The 24,754-nt window shown below is 44.5% G+C and overlaps 1 protein-coding gene across 1 annotated transcript; it reads left to right on the forward strand.

Moving 5' to 3' along the window:
- Positions 1-1,855: 1,855 nt before the first annotated feature.
- Positions 1,856-17,013, forward strand: Krt23 (keratin 23). Its single transcript, XM_038327574.1, has 8 exons — positions 1,856-2,399; positions 8,338-8,420; positions 9,243-9,399; positions 12,244-12,405; positions 12,489-12,611; positions 13,923-14,143; positions 14,906-14,937; positions 16,639-17,013. The coding sequence occupies exons 1-8, from the start codon at positions 2,004-2,006 to the stop codon at positions 16,731-16,733; spliced, it is 1,269 nt and encodes a 422-aa protein (XP_038183502.1). The 5' UTR covers positions 1,856-2,003; the 3' UTR covers positions 16,734-17,013.
- The last annotated feature ends 7,741 nt before the right edge of the window (positions 17,014-24,754 follow it).

Below are 24,754 nucleotides of genomic sequence, written 5' to 3' on the forward strand. Positions count from 1 at the left end.
CAGCCCCCAGCCCCCAGGCCTGAGAGTTGTATTGGTCTGGATTCCAAATCCCAGCATGCCAGGTCCTGACCCCTCCCTGGGGTGGGGGGGGGTCAGGACCACTTCCACAGGGTATTTAAGTGAACTCCCAAAAGATGAACACGAGGTCCCTTTTCCTTCCTCCTGGTGGTCGCGTTCATGACTTCCCGGTTCCCTCTCGGGGCCACCCAAGAGCGCAGGAATCCCATTAAACCTGGATATTTTTTAATTTGGCTTGTTTTGATTTGGCTTGATTGGGATTTTGTGTTGGCAGAGAGCTCGTGTTAGGAAAAATTCCTAACAATAAGTATTAACAAGGTCTGTGAGGCTAAGCAGGCCCACTACCATTATGGGGGAAGACCCGTACAGGACCTGTTCGTGACTAACAACAGCGCTCTGTGGCAGGAAGAATCCTGCTGTAGCTTCACTAACTCCAAGTTCATCCTTCCCACGTTCCCTTTGGGCCTCCTTTTCCCTTATCTGTACAATTAGTAGCATTGCATAGTAACACTAAATTCTCTTCCGATAATTGATACTTCATTTTTTGTTTTGTGTGTATGTGTGGCATATGGTGCATGATTTTGTGCGTGGTGGGAGGTTGAGCACACCAAAATATAGCCAAGGACACTGGGTGTCTTACTCTGTCACTCCGCCTTATTCCACTGAGACAGTCTCTGCTGAGCCTAAAGATGGACTGGTGGCCACCAAGCCCCAGAGATCTTCCTGTCTCTCTTCCCACTCCAACAATGGTGAGGTCACAACTACAATATCCCACCTGGCTTTTCACGTAGGTTCTAGGGATTTGAACTCTGGTCCTCATGCTGTCACAGAAAGGGCCCTTATCCACCGAACCATCTCCATAGGCCCTGACATTTTGTTTCTAAGTCTTCTTTAAATCAGGTCACCAATAACCAGCACACAGCCTGTGCCCCTTTTCATTCCCAACTTTTACCTTGGCAGAAAGATGCAACCACCATATCCAACAATCATGGCAGGCTTCCTGTTTCCACAGTCTGTGCTGTAGGTCACATACAAGCCAATGGTCTGCGGACTCAACGCGAGAGAGAGAGAGAGAGAGAGAGAGAGAGAGAGAGAGAGAGAGAGAGAGAGAGAGAGGACTGCTGAGCAATTAGCAAAGCAAAGCTGTATTCCTCCTTGGAGCCCAGGGACATTCTAGGGACAGGCTGGGTTGTTTGGTTTTGTTTGAGGTGTGCTGGGATGAAAGGCATCCTGGAAGCGGAAGGCCAGTCATTCCTTCATTAATTACGACTGTAATTGAGGGTTTGTTCTGAAGAGCGATTCCTTTGAAATTACTTTCCCTCAAACAGCAAGAGCCACAAAGGGATCAGATATTCTGTGCCCTCTCTATTTCCTCCTGCACAGGAGCAGCTTCTTCTAGGACCTGAGATTCTGGTTTGTTCTGGCTCTGCCCTTATAAGTCTTTCTTACTCTGGCTGTAGAGAGTTTATCTGGAGTGTGTGTGTGTGTGTGTGTGTGTGTGTGTGCGTGCGTGCGTGCGTGCACACACACACACACACACACACACACACACTTGATTAATGTTTAGTTTTTAAAAGGAAAGTAAGTCTGTACTACACAAGATAGTCTTAACTGTGGACTTTAATCTGACCTTTTTTAAGTGAGTGTATATTGGAAAAATGCCACTGCAAGATTAGAAAGACACCTGAGATGGCATGCTACCCACCTGATGTCGTGGGCCCCGCCTCCGGGTTACCACGGGGAGGGAGGAGGTAACCTGCATATTCATGTGGTTCTAAACAACAACAGCAAAGTGTGTTGGCCCAGGGGCACCTCGGGATTGACCAAGAGGAAACACACGTTGCACAATGATAGGATCTTGTCAGTACAGTTGTCAGAGGAGGAAACTCCCACAGCAAAGGGCATAAAACCATCCCAGGCAGTCTGGGGCAGCTCAGTCCTGTGGTGTCAGAGAGTCTAGCCCTGCTCTATACACAGATGGAACCATGAACTCCAGCCACGGCTTTAGCCAGACCTACTCGGCCTCTGTCCACAGCCGTGGAAGCAGCTGGGGTCAGTCTGGGAGCTTCCACAGGACACCTAGCGTCCATGGAGGCGCAGGGGGTGTCCGCATCTCCCTTTCCTTCACTACGCCAGGCTGCCTGCCTCCTGGAGGATCATGGGGGTCTGAACGAGGCAGTCCCCTGCTAGGTGGAAATGGCAAGGCCACCATGCAAAACCTCAACAATCGCCTGGCCACCTACCTGGAGAAGGTACGGGCTCTGGAGGAGGCCAATTCAAAGCTGGAAAGTCGTATCCTACAATGGCATCAGGAGAGAGAACCTGGCAACAGAAAAGATTATTCCCAATATGAAGAAAACATCAGCCACCTTCAGGAGCAGGTAAGACACTGAGAGACTCTGAAGCTGACCATGGAGGATAGGGGGAGGGGGAAAAAACAGCTCACGTGACAGTTCCAGGGGAAAAGAGCAAAAGAATTCAAGTCTCAAGTATTGCTCATGTAAATCCTACTGTCATATCTTAACCATGGACTTGGGGAAACTTGTTTGTAAAATTAGTTTTCCTCTCTACAAATAATATGGAAAGTAAAGACAGCAAACATTTCAGAATTATTATCGAGTATCTTTTAAAAAGCAAAACTGCCTGGTTTTCTGCATGCTTTGAAACATAAAAAAAAAAAGTATCTAAGCCTTAGAAATGCCAGGCAGCCAGGCACCGTGCAGTATCACTTTAGATCCAGCAACGTCAGGGAGATGATAAGGGCTGGCATGCAGGGTGCACCCTCGGTACACAAGGCACAGGAGAGAATTTACTTTCTCACGACATCCATTCTACTCCACCTCAGCGTCCTGGCGACAGTGTGCCTCTCTAGCCACGAAAGACTGAGTGCCCAAAAAGCTGTCACACTCCACCAGCAGGTATGCCACTGTGGCATCCTTGGCTATTTTTCTAGAAGTTGCTAGAAGTTAAAGTTGCTCACATTTCTGAGAATGGCATATTGCTGCAGCGGAGGGGGGGGGTAGGATAAAATGAGAGCCAATTTAAAACGTGGAATAGGCTACGGAGATATGCCTCAAGAAATAGCATGCTTCCCAACCAAGCATCTAAAAAGCTAAGGTCCCACCTTCTGGGGTGTCAGGACGCAAGTAGAGGGAGGCATCTCACAGTTACGCACCTCCCCTTTGTATGAAGGAGTTCCAGGAAAACCCCTGTGGACTCTTGATGTAGCCTACCCTGGAGAGGCCATCGCAGGCTTCCAATATTAATACCATATTATTTCACAACACTCAGCCATCTTTGCTTGAATGTAGGAAGGACCAATCAAGATAACATAAATCTGTCCTTGTAATGACCCCTAATTATTGAATAATCAGCCTAATAACCGAGTGTGTAATTGCGTTAACTACAGAGTGCACGGCTGTCTTCGTGAAGAAAACAAGGTGACTCAACATCCACACAGTGCTTTTCGTTTAATGAAGGTGCTTTGGCATTAGAACGGAGGGAAACGATGATGCTTGCCAATGGTCAGCCAGGAGCGTGGATCCCAAAGAAATACCAGGCTACACCTGACCCAACAGCATGGATCCCAAAAGCAGAGACAAGTAGAGAGAGGGAGGAAGGAAAAGGAAACCAATATTGGGCACTTCCTGTATGCCAAGCAGTGGGAAGGGAGGGTTCAAATGTGCATGTTGGTGAGAAGGGCTTTCTGCAATGGTGGGACTGATCTATATTACCTGACTTAATTCTCACACCAACTATTAGGAAATTCAAGTTCAAAAAAAATGTGAAATAACCCCCAAAGGCACTAGCAAAAGGCAGAGGTGGGACTTTCACTTGGGTCTCTCTTGAATGATCCAGCCTCCACTTCAGCATGGTGCCAACTCGCCAGCCTGGTACAAAGATGAAATGTGTGTATTGTTCTCAAGAATGTGGCAGCGTGTTGGCAGAACTATTCATGCCACACATAGTTCAGAACGTACCATTCAGTTCTCCTAACTCTGCGGAGCAAATATTTTTATCCCCAGCTTTCACACCAGGAGACTGAAACTGGATACTTCCTTTCGGCTTGCTTTTCTAAATCCTTTAGAACAGAAATGAGAGGGGAAATGAGGGGATTCAGCTGTGAGGATGGGCAGCCAGCCCACTCTCTGCCAGGCCAGAACTCTGGATTCTGAAGCCAAACAGGTCAAGGTTCAAGTTTTTCTAGACAGTCCTTTGGATGTTTCACTTTCTCTGGTTTGGAAGAGTGTCGCTCTTGAAGGTCGAGGTTGTCTGTCATTCCTGACTTCCCCTATTTGCAACTGAGGTCCTAAAAGGTGCCTCAGTCCCCTGGGGCTTGCTCTCCCTGGGTCCTGCTGAAATATTCTGAGTAAATACAACATTTTGCCCTCATTTTGTAATGTTAAGTGCTACTCCAAAAGTCTGGGAGAAATGCAGTTCAAAAGTGATTCCATACCTTTCAAAACACAGAATTGGACATAGCCATAGGAATATCATTCATAAAACTCCCTGGTGATTCTCAGCGTGTGACATTTGGGAGCTTGGTCAAATTGTCTACTTGCCTCTACTGAGTAGGAGATTACATGCCTTGGGGCAATGATACTATGCTAACACACTAACTAGATTTTTTTCAAAGAATGAACTTAGGGCCTTGGGGAGAATCTAGACAATTATTACAACATACAGTTTAAAAATCTATGCCTCATATACTATTTCTCAATCCATCCCAATCCATTTATGACTATGAAGGAAGTCTCAGAAATAACGGCTGCATTATAATACCATATTAAGTAAACCCAAACAGTGAGAAGTTTCAAATATGAGATGTGGGTGCTGGAGAGATGGCTCCGTGGTTAAGAGGATTTACAGTTCTTGCAGAGGACCTAAGTTTAGTTCCCAGACCTCACAAGATGGCTCACAACCACCTGTAACCACAGTTCCAGGGCATCCAATAGCCTCTCTGTTCTCTTTAGGCTTCTGTGTGCACACATATATACACTCAGCCACATGCACATAAATACACAAATGTCAATAGATGATAGATAGATAGATAGATAGATAGATAGATAGATAGATAGATAGATAGATAGATAAGAGAGAGATAAGGGTTCCATGTAGCCCAGATTGGCCTTGAACTCACTATGTGACCGAGGATGATCTTGAACTCTTGATCCTCCTGCCTTCACCTCTCCTGTACTGGGATTTCAAGAATGTGCCATCATGTTATATTTATGCAGTTCCGGGTATTGAACCCATGCTAGGCAAGCACTCTGCAAACTGAGCTATGTCATCTACCCTCTGTGTACTTTATGCCACGTACACTCCAAGGCCTCACTCACATGGACCACAAGAATGCTGGCTGCGGAGGAATTACATACCTGATGTTGGCTTCTCAATGGACAAGTGATCACTTTAACTTGGAAAAGTCAAATAAGTTCACAGGGTATTTTTAACTTCTCTGGTTTTGATGTGTGCACTGTGGGGCTGCTAATGAGGGGAGTGTCAACAAGCCCAGTAGTGTGGATGACTACGGTCACTCAGTGCACGAGGAAGAAGGTGCTCAGGGTGCTGAGCTTTGGGGATGGAGCTACTTTTACTTTGTGTGAGTAAATAATATCAGGAATAAGAAGCCTAGAAGGGAGAATTCTGGTAAAAAAAAAAATGCCATAAAGCAGCACTGTGGGCAATAAGCCAGGATGGACCTGCAGTTTTCACTTTCAGGGCAAAATTCAATGAACCTTCCAGAATCCCTGTAGTATAACAAGTATGTGTGCAATATTATCTCATTTACCATCTCCTAGCCCTCACAATGCATGGGTGAGCGGCCATTATTACTGTTCTCACCATTTTACGGATGCAGAAACTGAGACTCTGATGGGCTCAGCCAGCTAATGAGTAAGACAGGACCCCAGGCCTGCTCTCAGAGCACCAAGCCCAGCGTTCCCCCGACTTGTGAAGGCTGCATTGTGCATTCACAGGACCAAATTCCAAGTCCTTGGTGAAGCTTTAAATAGGAGCAGCGTTTTAAAAGGCACCTTTGTGTTAAGGAAGAGCTTTGCCCTAAGAAAAATTCTCTCTAAATAAAGGAATTAGCTGTACAAATACAATGGGAATGCCACAGGGTTCTATGACTCCAGCTACATTGCAAAAGCTTAAAGCAAGGATCTCCTGTTTATAATTGATACAAGCACCTTATTGAACAAATGATGGGACTGAAGCACAAGGGTAGGATGTAGCCTGATGGGGAAGGAAGTCAGGCCAAAGAAATGCTACAGTTTCTACTCTGTCACAATGCTTCGTACAAAAAGATAGAAACTTTCAGACAATGAGAAATTGGACCCTGTTTCCCCACATCAAATGTGGGCCCTTTTTCCATTCATAATGTCCTGTATACCCAATTTCTCAGACAAACAGCTCCAATGGGTGTTTTATTTTAATGTAAATAAAACTTATGGGAATATCTAGTGACCAGTTTCAGCTGGAGGTTTTAATACTGTGGTAACTTCTTTTTTTTTTTTTTTTTTTTTTTTTTTTAGAGCCTGTCCTGGACCTAGCTCTTGTAGACCAGGCTGGCCTCGAACTCACAGAGATCCGCCTGCCTCTGCCTCCCGAGTGCTGGGATTAAAGGCGTGCGCCACCACCGCCCGGCCTGTGGTAACTTCTTAAGTAGCACCATTCGATGGTAGATAATTCACTCAGTCCTTGCTGTAACCGCTTCCATGGAGGCAACCTCGTCACAAATGTATTACAAATACATACATCTTCCTGACGTTTACATATGTGGATCTCGTCACTTTGGGCAAAATAATAACGATTGTTTTATATGACGACTATCTGAAGTATACTTCAGATTAGCAATCATGGAGGAAGGGTGACTATGTCAAGTGTAAGAAACACACACATCGAAGTTAACACCTGTACTTTAGGAAATCTTACCCTATAGTCACAACCAGAAAAAAAATCTCAGAAGCTGGGGGATGGCTCAGTGGACGAGGGCAACTACTGTGCAAGCGTGAAGACCTGGGTTTGGATCCTCAACCTTCATGTCCAAAGGCAGGAATAACTATGCATACCTGAAGCCCCAGCACTAGTCGGGAGAAGTGGGAGACATTGCTGAGGGTGCTGGTCACCACCCGAACTCCAGGTTCAATAAGAAACCCTGGCTCAAAGGAATAAGGAAAGAAGTGCCAGAGCAGGACACTTGAGGTCCTCCTCTGTCCTTCTGCAGCCCATGCATGGGCATGTGCATGCAAACACACCACACCACACACACGCTCACGCACATGCATGCCCACACGCATGCACACACACACATGCACACGCACACGCATGCACACGCACACAAACACACACGCATGCACATACACACTACACACACGCACACAAACACACTCACACACATGCATGCACACACACATGCATGCACACACACACACACCACTTTATTTTGAAACAAAAAAAAAAATCTCATCACCCAAACTCTAACATTTTCAGATTGTAAACAAAGCACTAAGTCGTGTTCCCTACCTTACCCCACTTCACTCCTCCAGGGGTCACATCAACCCCAGCCTGTCAAAGTGCTACATAAACTTGTGCTCTTCTCAGTCTTGGCAAGAGAAGCTTCTTATCGCAATGGATAGCAGCTGGCAGAGACTCCTAACTGTCAACAACTGTGGGTGCCCAGATAGAGACAGGGCATCTATTTCTGTCTGCCCTGCTCCCCGAGGCACAGGGAACACTGAAAGAGAGGGCAGAGAGAATGCAAAAGGCAGAGGATAGGGAGGAGAGTTGGGAAATGCTCTGCATTTGAGAAGCATGGCCACCGCTTCAGCACACAGGAGCTCACAGCAGCCGTGGTACCTTCACGAGACCCGCACGAGACCAAGCCAGTTAAAACTTCCAGCACAGGTGAAAGAGGGGATCATGAGGCCCCGCCCCTAGCTGAGGAGCTACCGGCAGTCAGAGACTACTTGAAGAGAGAGAGTTATTTTTCTTTGGGGGCCGGATTGGATAGCACTCATTGGGCTTAGTGGGTTAAATAATAATAGCAATAACAATAGAGAAAAGAAGGGAGAAAGATGAGCACATTAAAAAGACATGGAAACCAACAGCAGACCTATTCTTTCTGTGTTTTTCACCTGGCACATGTGGCCTGATTCTCACCATTCTGCTAAATAAATAAATAAATAGAATTTTTCAAGAAGGAAAAGGTTGTTGTCTGTGCTGCAAGCTTCTGGCAGAGGAAACTGAAGCTTAGACGCGCAGCTGTCATGGGTGGATCTGTCCCCTGGACTAACTCGTACTGTACCCATTTTACAGATAGTGGAAAGTAAGATGACCAATGCTCAAATTGTTGTGCTCATTGACAACGCCAAGATGGCAGTGGATGACTTCAACACCAAGTAAGTCCCTTCTTCACAGAGTTCCACAAAAGGGAAGCTCGACCTGCTGCAACCGGCTGCCAAAATCTTCCTGGGTTATACTTAAAAGGGCACAGCGAGCGTCTTGTGCAATTTAAATAAGCCAGGTATAAAGTGCACATGAAAGTATGTGAAGATTCAAATATGAATTAAGAATTAGGCTCTATTAAAAATGTTTCATTTTAGGGATGGTAATTTTGTTGTACTTATACAGAAAAAAAAATCTCTTTTTTTATTAGATGCATGCTGCTGCACTTAGGGCTCAAATGCCATAATGTCCATAATTTGCTTTGAACATTTTCAGCCATGAGTCACGTATATTGGTGCACGCTTGCAATCTCAGCTCTTGGAAGGCAGAGGCAGCAGGGTGGTGCATTGGAGAGCAACCTGGGATATATATTGAGTTCAAGAGCATCCTGAGCTACATAGCAAGACCTTATCTCAAAAATAAACTACCAGCTACCACAAAAAAAAAATTTTCAGCAATGAATCTAAATGAAGCAAATACGCGAGACACTGGTGGGTAACACAGCTAGGTGGCAGGTCCAGGTCTGTGTGAATTCTCTTCTATACTGAATTTAAAAGGAGGCACTGAGTCACCAACACAGACAAGCACAGCATGGAACAAATGTTCTGTATCCCTGTATATGTCCTGTTTCAATGTATCAAAAGCTGATGATGCCCTGCATGCCTCTTACTTCCACCTGGAAAGTAAGAAAGCCCCTTCTCACCCCATGTGGACTCCGGCCAAGCCCATGGCCTTCCAACATCAGCTGTGTTCTAACCCCACCTCTCTCACCAAAGGTTTGAAAAGGAACACTCCTTAAAGAAAGAGTTGGAAACTGAAGTCGAGAGCCTCCGAAAGACCTTGGATGATCTGACCATTGTCACGACAGACCTGGAACAGGAGGTGGAGGGAATGAGAAAGGAACTCATCCTCATGAAGAAGCGCCATGAGCAGGTGGGACTGCCCTGGGATCCTGGGAACCAGCTCTGCCCCTAACTTCACCACCCAGGGTGACCCCATAGTAACAGAAGAGGCCACCACCTGAGTGCCAGTTCCAGTGTCCTTCACACGGAACCATAGAAACATCGAGGTTTTTCTAATTTCACGGTTATCTTCTTAGATGTTAAATGTAACCTAGTACAGTGATAATGAACAGGAACTGGCAACAACAACAATATTAGTAGCAATTTGTTATCACACACTGGCTTCCCTGACTCATTAGTATAATACTGTAAGAATCAGGACTGGGAAGATGTCTCAGTGGGTATAGTGTTTGCTGTTTAAACATAAAGATCACAGTTTGGATCCCCAAAGCCCCCTAGGCAGATGTGGTACTTCCTGTAATCCCAAAACTGGGGGCCAAAGATTGGATCCACAGGAAAGCCTGGCTGGGTAACACTAACCAAATGAATGAGCACTGGGTTCAGCAAGAGACCCTGACTCAATAAAATAAAAAAGTGGATAACAGTGTGTTGTGGGGAAGGCCTGCTTGTTCTACCAGACCACTGGCTAGCTTAGCCCTGAAATAACCACACAGAAACTGTATTAATTAAATCACTGCTTGGCCTATTAGCTCTAGTTTCTTACTGGCTAATTCTTACATCTTAATTTAACCCATTTCTATTAATCTGTGTATCGCCAGTGGCAGTGGCTTACCGGGTAAAATTCCCAGCATCTGTCTCCGGGGATCCATGGCATCTCTCCAACTCCACCTTCTTCCTCCCAGCATTCAGTCCAGTTTTCCTGCCTACCTAAGTTCTGCCCTATCAACAGGCCAAGGCAGTTTCTTTATTCATTAATGGTAATCAAGGCACACAGAGGGGTCTCCCACATCAACAGTGAAGGAAGACTGATAGCATCAGCATTGAGGTACCATACATATGAACATGAATGTGCACATATACCTGCAAACATGCTTACACACATGTGTGCACAGGATACACTTAAGATGCAAAACTATAATAATCAAGTGGGACTGGGAAGAAAGCTCAGTCAGTACAATGCTTGCTGCAGAAGCTAAGGACGTGAATTCAAACCCCTAGCACACACATAAAAAATCCTGGTGTGGTGGCATGTGCCTGTCACCCCAGCACTAGAAAAAAAACAGAGACAGGGGGATGCCTGGAGTTGACTAGTCATCCTGTATTGCCAGATTGTAGAGTTTTATGTTCATTGAGAGACCCAAAAATGAGGTGGAGGGCAACCTCTGGCCTCTAAATGCATTTGCACATGGGTACATGTATTTACAAACATGTATGAACACATACATTGAAACAGAGGCAAAGACAGAGAGTAAATGTGCGACCAAGCTTCCCTCATTGGTAATGTGCAGAAAGCAAGAACAATGGTAGAAAGAGGATGCTAAAATGCAAAACTCAAGAATCCTCAGCTACAGAAGCATGTGACTGAATTGCAGAAATACCTGTCATTCATATTAAGTCCCTGAGACTAACAAAAGGGCATAAAAAACGTGTTGGGCAAACCCAGTTGCTTCTAAACATCAGAGCTGGGTTTCTGAATAGCTGTCTAAACAGTGATCGCTAGCTACACCTTTCCTGTGGCCACTTGGTTTCCATGAAGCATAAGGCACGGCATTTTTAAAACCTCTCTAACGTCTGACTTTTGGTTCCTGAACTAACTGCTTCCCCAAAGCTTTGGCCTAGACCTGAAAATGTTGGCCACTTAAATACATAGACACATTAGCAAAGAATATTTGCTATAAAGGAGTCTATTTGCTTCAGACATGTAATTGTTTCTGGAATGTTCTCAACCAAGGTATTAAGTCAAAGAAACCATCTGCCTATGTGTTGTCATAGTTTGAACACAAATTGTCCTCTGCTGGCTTGGGCTTTGAATGCTCTGTTCCCTCTCATGGGACTTTGGGAGGTGGAATACATCTGGAGGAAGTAGATTACAAGGGGCAGATCCTTGTGGGTATTTGTTCCTGCACAACAGGTGAACGCTCTCTCACGCTCGCTCTTGTTCTCTCCCTCCCTCCCTCCCTCCCTCTCTCTCTCTCTCTCTGTCTCTCTCTCTGTCTGTCTGTCTCTCTCTCTGTCTCTCCCTCTCTCCTCTCTTTTTTCTCTCTCTTTCCCCACCCCTCTCCCTCTCCTCCTCTCTCTTTTCCCTCCCCCTCCCCCTTATCCCTCTATTTCTCCTCTCTCTCTGCTTCTCTGTCTTGCTCCTTTCTGCCCTTCATGAGGTGAGGAAGCCCCCCTACAAGTTCCCAGGTGTTTTCTGAGTGTGGTATTTCTCATCCCTATGTCTCTATGGGAACACCTTAAGGATTGGGAAACGGAGTTTTGCTCAGTTTCAGAGGCTCAATCCATGGCTACTGGGCCCACGCACTTGGGCAGTGTGACACAACAGCAAGAGCACGGGACAAAAGACGTTCTTCACTTCATAGCTAACAAGAAATAGCAGACAGGATGGGGCCAGGGATAAGCTCTCTCCATAGACTCACCCACAGGGACCCACCAGCAAAGTTCCACCTCCTGAAGCTTCCCAAGCCAACCAAGAAAATGCTATTGGCTGAGAATGAAGCCCTCAGCTCACTGCCCTTTGCAGGGGAGACACTTTAATCCCCAAACCATAGAACATGTGTTATATTAGTCTTTATTTCATAAAGTTTTAGAGAATTTGCCCACAATGGTTAATCAATTCGTAATAACTATGAAGCTGCCACACCAGTGAGAGTGGCCGCCATATAAATAGAACAATGTACCAGTGCCAATCAACACAACCATCCAGCCTTCTGGTGGCTATGGGCCACTTCACTGTCTTTCTGTTATTAAACAGGAAATGGAGGAGAATCATCTGCCAAGTGACTTCAAGGTCAACGTGAAGGTGGACACCACTCCAGGGGAAGATCTCATCAAGGTCTTGGAAGACATGAGGCAGGAATATGAGCTAATAATAAAGAAGAAACACCAAGAGCTGGACACCTGGTTTAGAGAGCAGGTAAAGGAAAGTGACCTGACCTCCCAAGTCTTCCACTGCCACATGTCACCACACCAATGCATCTGCTTATGCTTGGTTCACAGTCAGCAGCCATGTCCCAGGAGACAGCCAGCCTGGCACCCGTACAGGGCAACCAAAGTGACATCCATGAGCTGAGGCGAACATTCCAGGCCCTAGAGATTGACCTGCGGGCACAGCACAGCAGGGTGAGTTGAGCCCCAGGTCCCCAGGCTCCTTGGGACTTCTCTCATTCACTGCTTTCCATCCCAGTTGTTCGTGATGAGAAATGTGTGCAGAGTGTGAAAACACAGCTAGACTCTGAGTGAGTGGTGAGTGGCTCGTTATGCCCAATGTTGTTAATCACATTATATTGACCTTTCTGGGTAGGTCTTAGACCTTTCATTCTAAAGATAAGGAAACCAAAGCTCCAGACAGTTAATGAATTTGACAAAGGTCACACAACTAGTGAGCAGTTGGTGGTGAAGCTGTGTGATTTCAGGGATGGTGGATGCTGCACACCTTCACCCCCACCCATATTGTCTACCAGTTCTCACTCCACTTACAACCAGTGTGTTCCCCAAACTCCAATAGAAAGACATTCCGGCACTAGCATGATAGGTGGCAAATTTAGCCCTCGCTGACTTCATTGGAATGACAGATCACCCACTATCCTCCATCTGTTCTTGAGTCTAAGCCATGTCTATCTTCCTCGTGGTTTGGTAAGATGCTGTGCACGAATGCTGCTCCCAGAGCCTGTTGTGTGTAATCTATCATGCAAGTATAGTGTAAATAGGTAATGCAATTAGGATTTTTCTCCTTCAGTTTAAAGTAATATGGTACAGAAATGCAGGTGGTAAATCCAGACAACATGAGGACTTGATCTCAACCCTAGCTGAGAGGCTTCATTCTGAAGTTTCAGAACTTCCTCAAAAATGGCTGCCTGTCAGTGCTGTTCAGAAATTATCACTGAAGACCAAGACTAGATTCACCGAACAACTGGACACTCAGTTATCATATGAATTTAAGATCAGCATCTAAGTCATTTTTAAGTATATAGGAATGTTTGGTGTTATAGGGGGATAATGGGTATGGGCATATTTATCCTAAAAAGTGATCATTGCTCATCGTTAGTCCAACTGCACATAGCATCCCTGTATCAGATTGCTCTCTGAGGATGCAGTCTCTCCCTCCTGGAGTTTTTCATCCAACCAGAGATAAAAAAAAGAAACATTAGGAATGGTTCAAAGCCAGGCAACCTATGTTCGATCCCCAGTAGGTAGAGTAAACCAGCCGTGCTAGGAGAAGGCAGTGGAATTGTCATGAGATCCCTGACACAACGGCTTTATGCCCCAACCATAGCATCAGACGAGCCAGCACCAACCCTAAGTCCCAACTCTGTAAGTCAGCTTGTTTCTCAAGACATCTAGCAGAGTGGTCGGGAGAAGTTAACACTGAACAAGCAGGTTTTGCCAGGGCCCCCAGTGGACTAGTGAATGCGCCCTGCCTGCCTCTTTCAGAAATCTGCTTTAGAAAACATGCTGACAGAGACGCAGACTCGGTACTCCTGCCGCCTCCAGGACATGCAGCAGATCATCTCTCACTATGAGGAGGAGCTGCTGCAGCTACGCCAAGACCTGGAGCGTCAGAACAGTGAACACAAAGTGCTGCTGGGCATCAAAACCCACCTAGAGAAGGAAATCGCCACCTACCGCCAGCTCCTGGAGGGAGACATTGAAGGGTGAGGCAGTTGTGGCTGGAACATGCTGGACATGACGCTCCTATGCATGGGAATGAATGTCTCCCCGGGGTCTAGGCCACAGTGGCTCTAAAGAGAAAGGCTAATTTTTTTCTGGAATATTCCTCAATCGTGTCTCTCATCAAGTATGAGCTAAAAGGTTGGTTCTCCCTGCACTCAGAACAGTTAATAAAGTATTAACTCCAAGCAGGGATGGCGGAAGGACAAAAAGATTTGACTACTGTGTTTCTCCAATAGAGGACATACAATTTGAGCCCAGAAATAAAACACAAAAGTCAGAGGAAATATTTTAAACTAACAGCAGAGAAAGAATCCTAAGACGGTCAAGATTTTCAAACTAATGCTTCCGACCATCCAAGGGAATACTAGCCATGAAGAGGTCCACACATGCCCTATGGCCCAACAAATGGCCCAGAAGTTTTTTTGTCCAAGTTTATAAATAAAATGTGACTGGGTGAAACTATGAGCAGCCTGAGTATCTCATGGGTCCAGACTGAGGCCCATGAGGCAAAGTCTGCAGGGCCCTGGAAAGAGAGAGAGAAAAACTTGGGAAAATTCCCTAACTCCAGAACGTCTAGGAGGTGATCCTCTTCTCTGAGGGACCCGGCTAGCCTCCACAAACTCATAATCTTGCATCTACCAGGCTCAACTACCCTCTCTAACCAGCTGAAAAGTAACACGCAAGCAAAGGAAGGGCTGACGGTTGCTAAGGTGACTTTCCATCTTTCTCTCTTGCCTCCGTAGGACAATGGATGGACCGGAGTCAGGAACAAAAGGTAAACGAGCCCCTGTTTTACTGTCCAACATTGCCTACATTTGCCAGAATCCTTACTCAGCTCCCAAATGTCCTGAGCTCAAGTTTTATTTTCCTCCCAGATGAGCAGAAAGAAATCTTCAACTAAGTTAACAAGTTGGGTGCCACAGAGAAAAGTGACCCCCAGTTATGTTATCAGTAGAGCAGTAACTGAGTAGCTCTTATTCAAAGAACTTAGGAACAAATGAATTAGGGGTTTGAATGGGGGTTTTTTACTATATATTTTAATGTGCATGGAGATATCTTGAGGATGGAACCCGACACTAAACATGAAGTTCAGTTATGTTTCATGCATATGTAGCCTATATACAGACCACATTATAATATATATAACAATATATGAAATAACTTTTGCATGAAGTAAAGTCTTGGAGTGTATAATGGAGTGTATATGAGGAGGCTTATAGCATCATGTCAGTGCTCCAAACGCTTGAGAATTTGGAGCATTTTGGGACTTGGGGATTTTGAATAAGAAAAGCTCAGCTTGTATATGCAAGCTCTTTGCAAGAGAATACAGGTTCAAGTGATGGTTGAGAGCGTTCTGTCCCTCCTAAATAATGAAGTCTGTCCATTAGACTCCTGGGAAATTGCATCGCATCAGTTCCCAAACCTGACTCTGTTAAAAAGCAGGGCTGCCAGTGAGATTTGAGTAGAGAGTGACCAATGCGGTGTGAAGCCAGATGAGGTGGGAAATGAGACACACACGTTTCCTTCTCTCGAGTAGACGTGCTGTCTTGCAGTGTCCTAAAGACAGAGCAAGCTCTTCCACAAGGAAGAAAGGGGACAGGAAAGAGAAAAAAACAACCAAAGTTTTTACTTTGCCCAACTCAATAATCTCACATTTTTGACCCAGGAGTCATGTTTTCTCAGATTACCATGAATACACAACAGAAAAGTTCGGGACACTAGCATGTAGGTTATGCATCACTTTCTGATTCAGTTTTTAATGAAATTATTCTATGGCATTGGAGATTCAGAGAATCTGAGTTGAGCTAACCATTCCAGAGCAGCTGGCCTAACTGCCTTGTTTCTGCAAAATTAGACAGATGTCACAAAACTCTCCTTAGCTATACCTGGGGGTGGGTAGCCCAGTACTTGATCAACTGTGTACTGTGCAAGGGACTTGAGTTTTCATTTGATTTTTTAATTTCCCCTTATACCTGTATTAATAGTTTCCATTCTTCCCTATGGCCTAGAACCAGTTTATTTAATTAATGTTTCAGCAAAGCGCTTATTCAAATAAGGGATGATGCCTTTGAAACAGTAAAGTATTCTGGCTTCTCACCATCCGTGCCATGCTTCTAGAACTTAAAGCAAGATGTCCTGCATGGCATGTAGTTCTCTGTAAACTGACTATCTGTGGTAAAGAGCCGCAGAGTCCTCGTGAGTAGAAAGCACTTCTCAAGAGCTTCTGGCCGGAGGTCAGCTTCTGCACCAGGCTCCAGATCTCCAGAAACTGGCAATGTTCAGAGGCCTTTGCTTTCTGGAGGAAGTGGGGATTTCCTCCATGCTAAGATCCTTTCTCCCTGCAGCAGAGTCTACCATATAGCATTTTGCAAGACACAGGAATCCTGCAGGGGCTGGGGGCATGGAATTGAACATGAACACAGTTCACATGGTGGGGGGAGCCTGGCAGTGACCTTTTCGGTACTGTTTCCCTCAGGATCTGCAATGTCAACGATCAAGGCCATCACTCAAGAAAGTGTCAATGGAAGAATAGTGCTTTCTCAAGTGAATGAGATCCAAAAGCATGTGTGAGGCCAGTAAGTCTCTGGCCATTGTAAAAGCCTTGTTCCCCAATGGAAAACCCTTGCCTAGACGCTAATGGGTGAGTCTCACTGGGAATCCTTGAAGCTTTCGGATTCAGAAACTTTTTTCTCCATAATGGTCTCACCTGACTTCCCATAATGCTCTTAACATATTGCTGGAATATTTGAGTCAAAGAAGAAGTTTATAAATTAAGGCTCTACTCTCCTGCTCTCCCAGGGGCCCATCAATGTGCATCCGGTTTGTAACCAATAAACCTCCATACAGGTTGCATCCTGTCTCTTCTTACGTCACCAGACAAGACAGGACCTCAGTGTCTTTCTACTGAGATGCTTGTGGAGAACTTCCATGAAAGATCTTCAAATGTCAGACGTGTCCCCAGTAACTGAGCACTTGTCTGATGGTCACCCTGAAGCTATGCAACCCAGGGATGAGATGTGGTTCTTAAGGCCCTCTAGAAGCTGCTAACAGAAAAGGGGGTGGGAGATCTAGAGGAAGGAATCTCTGAAAGATCTCTCGAGGTAGCCAAATGCAGGTAAGAAAGGAGCTGAGTGTAAAAATTAAAGCTAAAATTAAGAAAGAAAATGAGATTTGAGGGGCTAAATGTCATTACACAGGAACACTAAGACCCAAATTGCAAATGTCAGGATCCAGAGATTCCTGGGGACTCTATGCCTGGTGGCTAAACTACTGGTATGATGACCCTTGTCCCCTTGAGAAGAGGCCATATTCTCAGGTTCTAGGAGAGTAAGTCGTTCTTCTGTGTCTGGATTGGAGGGGCTCTGCTGGGGGGGGGGGGAAGAGCTAGAAGTTCACCTGTCTGCTTTAGACATCATCACAAGGTGGAAACATGGAACGATGAGCTATCAGCAACTTAAGAGATGACAAGCACAAAATTGGCAAAGTCATCCATTTTACAAACGAATAGCACAGAGAGGTGACAGTGTTTAGCCAAAGGCTCGCTAGGCCAGTACTGCTGGAGAGAGGTCTGTGTCTCGTGGTCCCTCCAGCAGTAACTCATTAAGCTAAAAGTAGATGCGGTTGGGTGCCTTTATCTTCTGCCCCATTTGCAGCATCTCACTTTCATTAGTTTTCCTACTCTCTTTTTTAAAGTGTATGGCTATTAAATCTGCATGTATGTCTGTGTATCACATGCATACAGTGACTGAGGATACAAGAGGGTATCAGATCTCCAAGAGCTGGAGTTACAGACAGGTGTGAGCCACCATATGGGTGCTGGGAATGGACACAGTTCCCTGAAAAAGCAGCCAGGGATCTTAGCCACTGTGCCATCTCTCAAGCCCTTACTAGTCGCTTTCAAAGGATTTCAGTTGATGATTTCTAAACTGATAATCTATTAAACCTGATTTTGTTTTCCCTTTAATGCAACAGTTAGTGTTTCTGACCTTTAATGCCCCAAGAATGAAAAAAATCTAACGATCTAGAAAGAAAACAAACAGAATAAGGAAAATAGGCTAGCCATATCGCTAGGAATAAAAAAAAATTAAATTAAATTCCATGAATCCAGGTGCAAAATTTTAAGTTTGTCTTTATGATTTGACTGTTTCAGAGAGACTGAAAGATAGCAAACACACAGGTCTCTCCAATGACTCCTCTGTGTTCTGTATTAATCCATAGTGATGTGTGTAGACAGAAGTTTCCTGGCCTGTCTGCTCCCAAATAACCAGCAGTTGCTTCCAAAAAAAAAAAAAAAAAAATGACTCGGAGACTTAACATAAATTTAAATGCTCAGCCAACAGCTCAGGCTTGCTACTAACTAGCTCTTACAATTTAACCCATTTCTATTAACCTATGTGCTACCCAAGGCTCGTGTCTTTTACCTCTATCTCATTTTGTGTATCCGACTTGTCTTGTATCTGGTTGGCAATTCCTCTGACTCCATCCTTCCTCATCCCATCAGTCTCAGTTTGACTTTCCCGCCTAACTTTATCCTGTTCAGCTATTGGCCAACTTGTTTATTAAACCAATCATATGGACACATATTCACACAGTGTACAGAAAGGTAATTCCACAGTGGATGTGATTTTGAATGAATCCACATTAGAGACGATTGGTTAACTTTATCATTTCGTTCCACTCAAAGAATCTATGTTAACGTTAAGGGCACAGATCTCCAAGCAGATCTAAAAATATTCTTTTCTATTTTAAAACCCACTCATTCTGCAACATTCTTCCTTAAAATATAAAAAAAAAGTTCACAAGATTTTTATCCATCCTCACCCATGCCACTGGGGCAGGCATCCACAGATTCAGTTACTCCCATGTCAAAATTATTTGGAAAACTAATTGGATTTGCATTGAGCATGTACAGACTTTTTTCCTTGTCACAATTCCTTGAACAGTAGTTTATAACAATTTGCTTTGCAATAGGTATTGTAAGTAATGTATAGGTTATACTAAAATGCTATGACATTATGTATGACAAACTTGAACACCCACAGATTTTAATAATCACCCCAGTCTACTCCTCTTCAAATGCCAAAGGACCACTGTACACGTTCTTCTCAAGATGAAGTTTGAATGTTCCTCAAAAAGTTCCTGAGAGAGGTGGAGGGTGTAACACGGTGCTAGAGTGCCTGCATCCCACACACAAGGCCGTGGGTTCAATCCCCAGCACCAACAGAAAAAAAGAATGCCTGGAAGAAAGGCACATGCCAAGGCAGAGTAAAACCTACAAAAAACAACCTCAGAAAACAATCGCTAAAGTTACAATCATAGTTTATAGGTGATTTGGAAACTGTAAATAATCTTCATATACTTAGACCTAAAATCTTCATTTTTAATGCTATCAGTTAAAGTAGCCCGTGTACCCCAGTTTTCCCAGTTCCAAGCAAACTGCATCAGTGAATGATTGCTACCCTTTCACGAAGAGCAAGTAAAGAAAATTATACCTTCTAAATAAAGACACAGCTGCATGAGTTTGGGCTCTAACTCACATAGACTAACCTTTATCCCGAATTTAAATCAGCCCAAAGCTCTTGCAAAACACCCATTACAAATCAATTAATTCTTGAGTATTGAAGTAAGCTGCCAACTAGAGAGGTTTCTATTTACATTTGGTTTGGGCAAACACACACCCAACCCACATGAAGGAGGAGGTAATAAATTCCACTGTTTCATTCCAGAAATACCAGGAATAAATAGTGATTATTACGCTGCTACCACAACCCAAGTGAAGCAATCGTTGCCTAATCCAGAGATGTGGGGAGGATTATTCTGGAATTTAATATTTGTGTTAACCTAAAGTATCATAAAATGGTTGAATACACAGATCCATTTGATATTATTCAAACCAGTAAGTATGTACAAAACTGGCATCTAAATTTCACAAAATATCAGCAGCGTGTGGTGGCACTGCCCATAATCCCATCACGTAGAAAGCTGAGGCAGGAGGACCCCAAATGTGAGGCCAGCTGGGCTACATAGTAAGACCCCATTTTAAATCTTTAAAAAGTACTTCATAAAAATTCATTGGTCAGGAAAGCAGCAACCATATTCTGAAGGAAGCTGCCCTAAAGTCAAGGGGGAAAGAAGTAGGGTTATGAAAGCCAGAGTTAGATACAAGATCCCTAGACAGCTCGTTTCTGCTGAGACCTCTCGGGGGTGGCTCTCCTCACGCTCTCTAGAGGAGACTTGAAAATCTTAGTGCTTGGGGAACTGTCTGCATCAGCTAAGCCAAGATCTGGGATGAGTAGACTCCGGCCTCTGCACCTGTCCACATTTCCACAACCCAGCTGCCTTAGCAACGTCAGGAAACTGTGTTTTTGTTTGACCTAGCATGGTTCCCATGTCATGAATTTTCAATAAGCTCCACACACGTTAGCGACAAATGATAGAAAAGTAAAAACCCCCTCTGTATCCCCTTTAAATGCAAACCCAGTAATACAACTTTGGGGTATATATCCAAAAGATGCTCAATCGTGCCACAAAAGCATGTGCTCAACTATGTTCACAGCAGCATTGTTTGTCATAGCCAGAACATAGAAACAACCTAAATGCCCTTCGACCAAAGAGGAATAAGAAAACTATGGTGCATTTACACAATGGAGAACTACACAGCATAAAAAAAAAATAATGACATCTTGAATTTTGCAGAAAAATGGATGGATCTAGAAAACCCAGATAACCCAGACACAGAAAGACAATATTCACATGTACTCACTTATAAGTGGTTTTTAAACATAAAACAAAGAAAACCAGCTCACAAATCACAATCCCAGAGAACCTAGACAACAATGAGGACCCTAAGAGAGATATATATACATAGATCTAATCTACATGGGAAGTAGAAAAAGACAAGATCTCCTGAGTAAACTGGGAGCATGGGGACCTTGGGAGAGGGTTGAAGGGAAAGGGAGTGGTAAGGAGTGGAGCAGAGAAAAATGTAGAACTCAGTAAAAATAATTTAAAAATAAATAGATAGAAAGATAGATAGATAGATAGATAGATAGATAGATAGATAGATAGATAGATAGATAAATGCTTGTGGTTCGAGTTCCATTGACAAAGTTCAGGAGAAGAACTTCCAGAAGCCACCGCTGAGGAAAAACACGCAAGAGAGATGGCATCCGATTTCAGAAAGTGTTTTCCCAAACTCTGCAAACGTACTCCCACCTATGTGATCAAGTATTCGGCCGAGGTGGTAGGCAGAACTTGCGAAAAGCTTCTGTGAGAAAACATGGCTGTTGCCTCAGCCTTTTCATTTCTGTTCATGTTTGTTTGTTTGATTTTTTGTTTGTTTTCACAACTAAGTAAAATATAACCTATGCAAACTAGAAACTCAAGGGAAAACATATGACCAGGTTTTTTTAAAAAAAAAAAAAAAAAAAAAAACAAAAAAAAAAAAAAACAACTTTCTTTCTGTTTAAGAGATTAGGAAACTAAAGTCTAGCCTCACAGAGAGGCCTCTTAGGAAACAGTCAAAAGCCATGGGGAACTCCCAAGGCATGACTGGGTCCTCCCTATTCCAGCTAGATCTCAGTCATCATCTGAGGTCCCAGACATCATGGTGCAGAGAACAGCAAGACAGTCCCAGTACAAAATAAGATTGAGAACTCATAAAACAGTTGGTTCAAGCCAGAAAAATTTGTTTCGTCTATAGCAATAACAAAGCGGATGGGCAAAGCAGAGTATCTTAAATACAAAATTATCATTGGCCCCGTGACAATAGCTGATTGAAGGCTAAAAAGGCCACTTGCATCCCATTCAGACTGAGGACAACAGCCTTTAGTTGTTTCAACCCTTGGATGGACCTTTCCAGAAGTCTTGGTTCAATAGCCATAGGTGAAGCATCCAAGCGTCCAAGAGAAGCTAAGATCGGCCTTCCTCAAAGACTGCAGAGAATAAAGCCACTTCCTCTGTGTGTTCACAGATGCCCTCACTGCCTTGTGGCATGAGGGGACAGCAGTGTAGACTCCAGCCTCAGCAGGAGAGAGAACCCCTGCTCCTCCCGGAGCATGCTGAGATGTCCAAGTGGATTCTTATCTTTGACTTTCAATGCCTTTTGGCTGTGTTTACCTTCCTCATTCCATGTACATTAACAATTTCCCTATAAATATTCATGCTCACAGTGTCACCCAGATGGAGTTTCGCTGTAAGGGTGACCCATTTCAACACAGGCCGCCAAGGCCCTCCTTCACCTGGAGGGTAATACCATCCAAGGCTAAGGTGATCTTGACCATCAGTGGCTCCCACTGGTCTTTAATCAGTAAATGTTTTTAAGATTTTTGATGTGAACATATGCCCTGGAGTGCTTATGTTTCCTGACCGTGTTGGTTTTCTGACTTGACTGTGCGTCTGAGTTCATCCCTGGGTGTGACTCATCCCATCTCATGTATGATAACCACTACCCGCCGCATCTTCCTAAGGAGGATGAAAATGTTTCCAGGACTTTCAGTGAGATCCCGCAGAAAGGAAAAGAGCACGCCCCTGACATGATGTAAGAAGCTGGCTAACTATGCTTAGATCACTCTAAAATCTCTGTGCATGTGTCTGTGTGTCCGTGTGTCTGTCTGTCAAATCAGCCCAGTGCTCCCCACAGTCTCTCTCAGCACTTTAAATGAGAAATCCTCCAATGGAATTATGAGTCATTTAATGAAGACTACATGCCTATGCTGATTTCAAGATGCATGTACACGACATAGCACTCATGCATGTGACATAAAAATATTCATACTAGAAAAATGTTTATAAATTACTATCTACAAACTAGGAGGATGACTCATTTGGTAAAGCGCTTGCCAAGCAAGCACAGGGCCTGAGTTCAGAGCCCATATAAAAATGCCAAGTGTGGTGGCGCCTGCTTTAGTCACAACACCAGGGAAGAAGAAACACTGGGATCCCAGGGCCTTCGTGTCTAGCTAACCTAAGCCTCACCAGTGAGCTCTAGACCAGTGAGAAGCCCTGCCTCAAAGGATATGAATGGTGTCCAGAGGATAAAACACACTGTTGTCTCCTGGCATCCACACATATGTACATACATAAACATGTGAGCACATGTGCCCAAACACAGATGGATGTGGGTGTGTGCCCATACATGTACACACACACACACACACACACACACACACACGTGCATATACAACCCTTAAAGACCCTGTGAGTCCTTTATCCATGATTTTATTTCACTTGGCCGTAGCCATACAAGATTTCATTGTGTTGCATTTTGCAGTCTGTGAAGTTGAGGCTCAAGTGGGGCATTGACTTGCCTGTGACTATACAGTCATAAAATGATGGCTCCAGAATTTGTACCCAATGAGTTTCTGCATTAAGCACAAGAGTTAGAAATGGCCAAAGAGTTATGGAAAGTCTAAACATGCATGTTACAGTGCAATGGACATGTGCTGAATGTTTTTGTCAAAGGTGTGAAACCAGGAGAGAGAAACCTGAGGTTTTAGTTTTGAAGGCAAAACTCACGTTTTTTTTCAGGGACCATTAGACCTGACCTCATTTACACGGTGCCAGCACAGTATGTGTGAGTCAAACAATCAGGACCAGAGAGCGATAGGATTGTATGGACTTCCCATTACCCAAAACTTGAAGCATTCATTCAGTGCTCTGTCTACAGACAGGGTTTCTTCTCTTGGAACTGCCCCTAAAAATGTATCAACTTGCACAAGATATTTTACTCCCTGAAAGCTGGCAAACTACCAGGTTAGACCACACACCACTCCTAGCCTGTGGATCCTCTCTGCCACACCCTTAGAGAACACCAAGGACCAAGAAAGACGAAGAGAAGGAAGCAGTCGTGGCAGACCACGGCTGCACCAGACATTTTCAACAGCCATTGGGCAGAAGTATCTTACTCGGAGTCCTATCACAAAGAGTTCCATCTATTGTCTCCAGCAGCTAAAGAGCACTGGTTTCAAGTCACCCCCCAGCCACCAGCCCTGGGAACCAGGTGCTTCTCAAGTCCTAATGCACATACCTATAACCCAGAGAGCTTCTTACAATGCAGATTGTGACCTATTAGCTCTGGGTGGGGCATGAGATTCTGCATTTCTAACAGAGCCCCAGATGATGCTAAGGGGGATGACCCAGGAACCACATTTTGAGTAGCAAGGTGATGGGTATGGACGATTTCCATCTGTCAGTCATTTGACGGGTCTCCACCACTGAATGCCACATCTATGAGCCAGTTTCAAAAGCTGCAGTTTAGACTGAGCTGGGTGGACGCACCGCAGGATTGATGGCATCATTAGAATCTCCTTAACACAGTCTTGCTCAAGCCAAACTAAACTTTCTAGAGCCCTGGTTAAGGCAGGCCTTGACAGAGGGTGTTTCTTAGGGTCTCACAGAGAGCAGAAGACAGGTCTGGCTTGTCCCAGTCATTCTTGGGGTGTGATGCACGCCACACCACAGTCTAACTCTAGTGGGGAGCAAGGCTGTCCATTTATTGGGTCAGCCAACACAGTGAGCACTAAAAAGGGTACATCCAGGAGGCTGTTTGCTCACACGAATCCCCCTGAATTCTTTTCAGAATTCTATCTTTA

The sequence above is a fragment of the Arvicola amphibius genome, chromosome 4, assembly GCF_903992535.2.
Source record: "Arvicola amphibius chromosome 4, mArvAmp1.2, whole genome shotgun sequence".
Taxonomy (NCBI): domain Eukaryota; kingdom Metazoa; phylum Chordata; class Mammalia; order Rodentia; family Cricetidae; genus Arvicola; species Arvicola amphibius.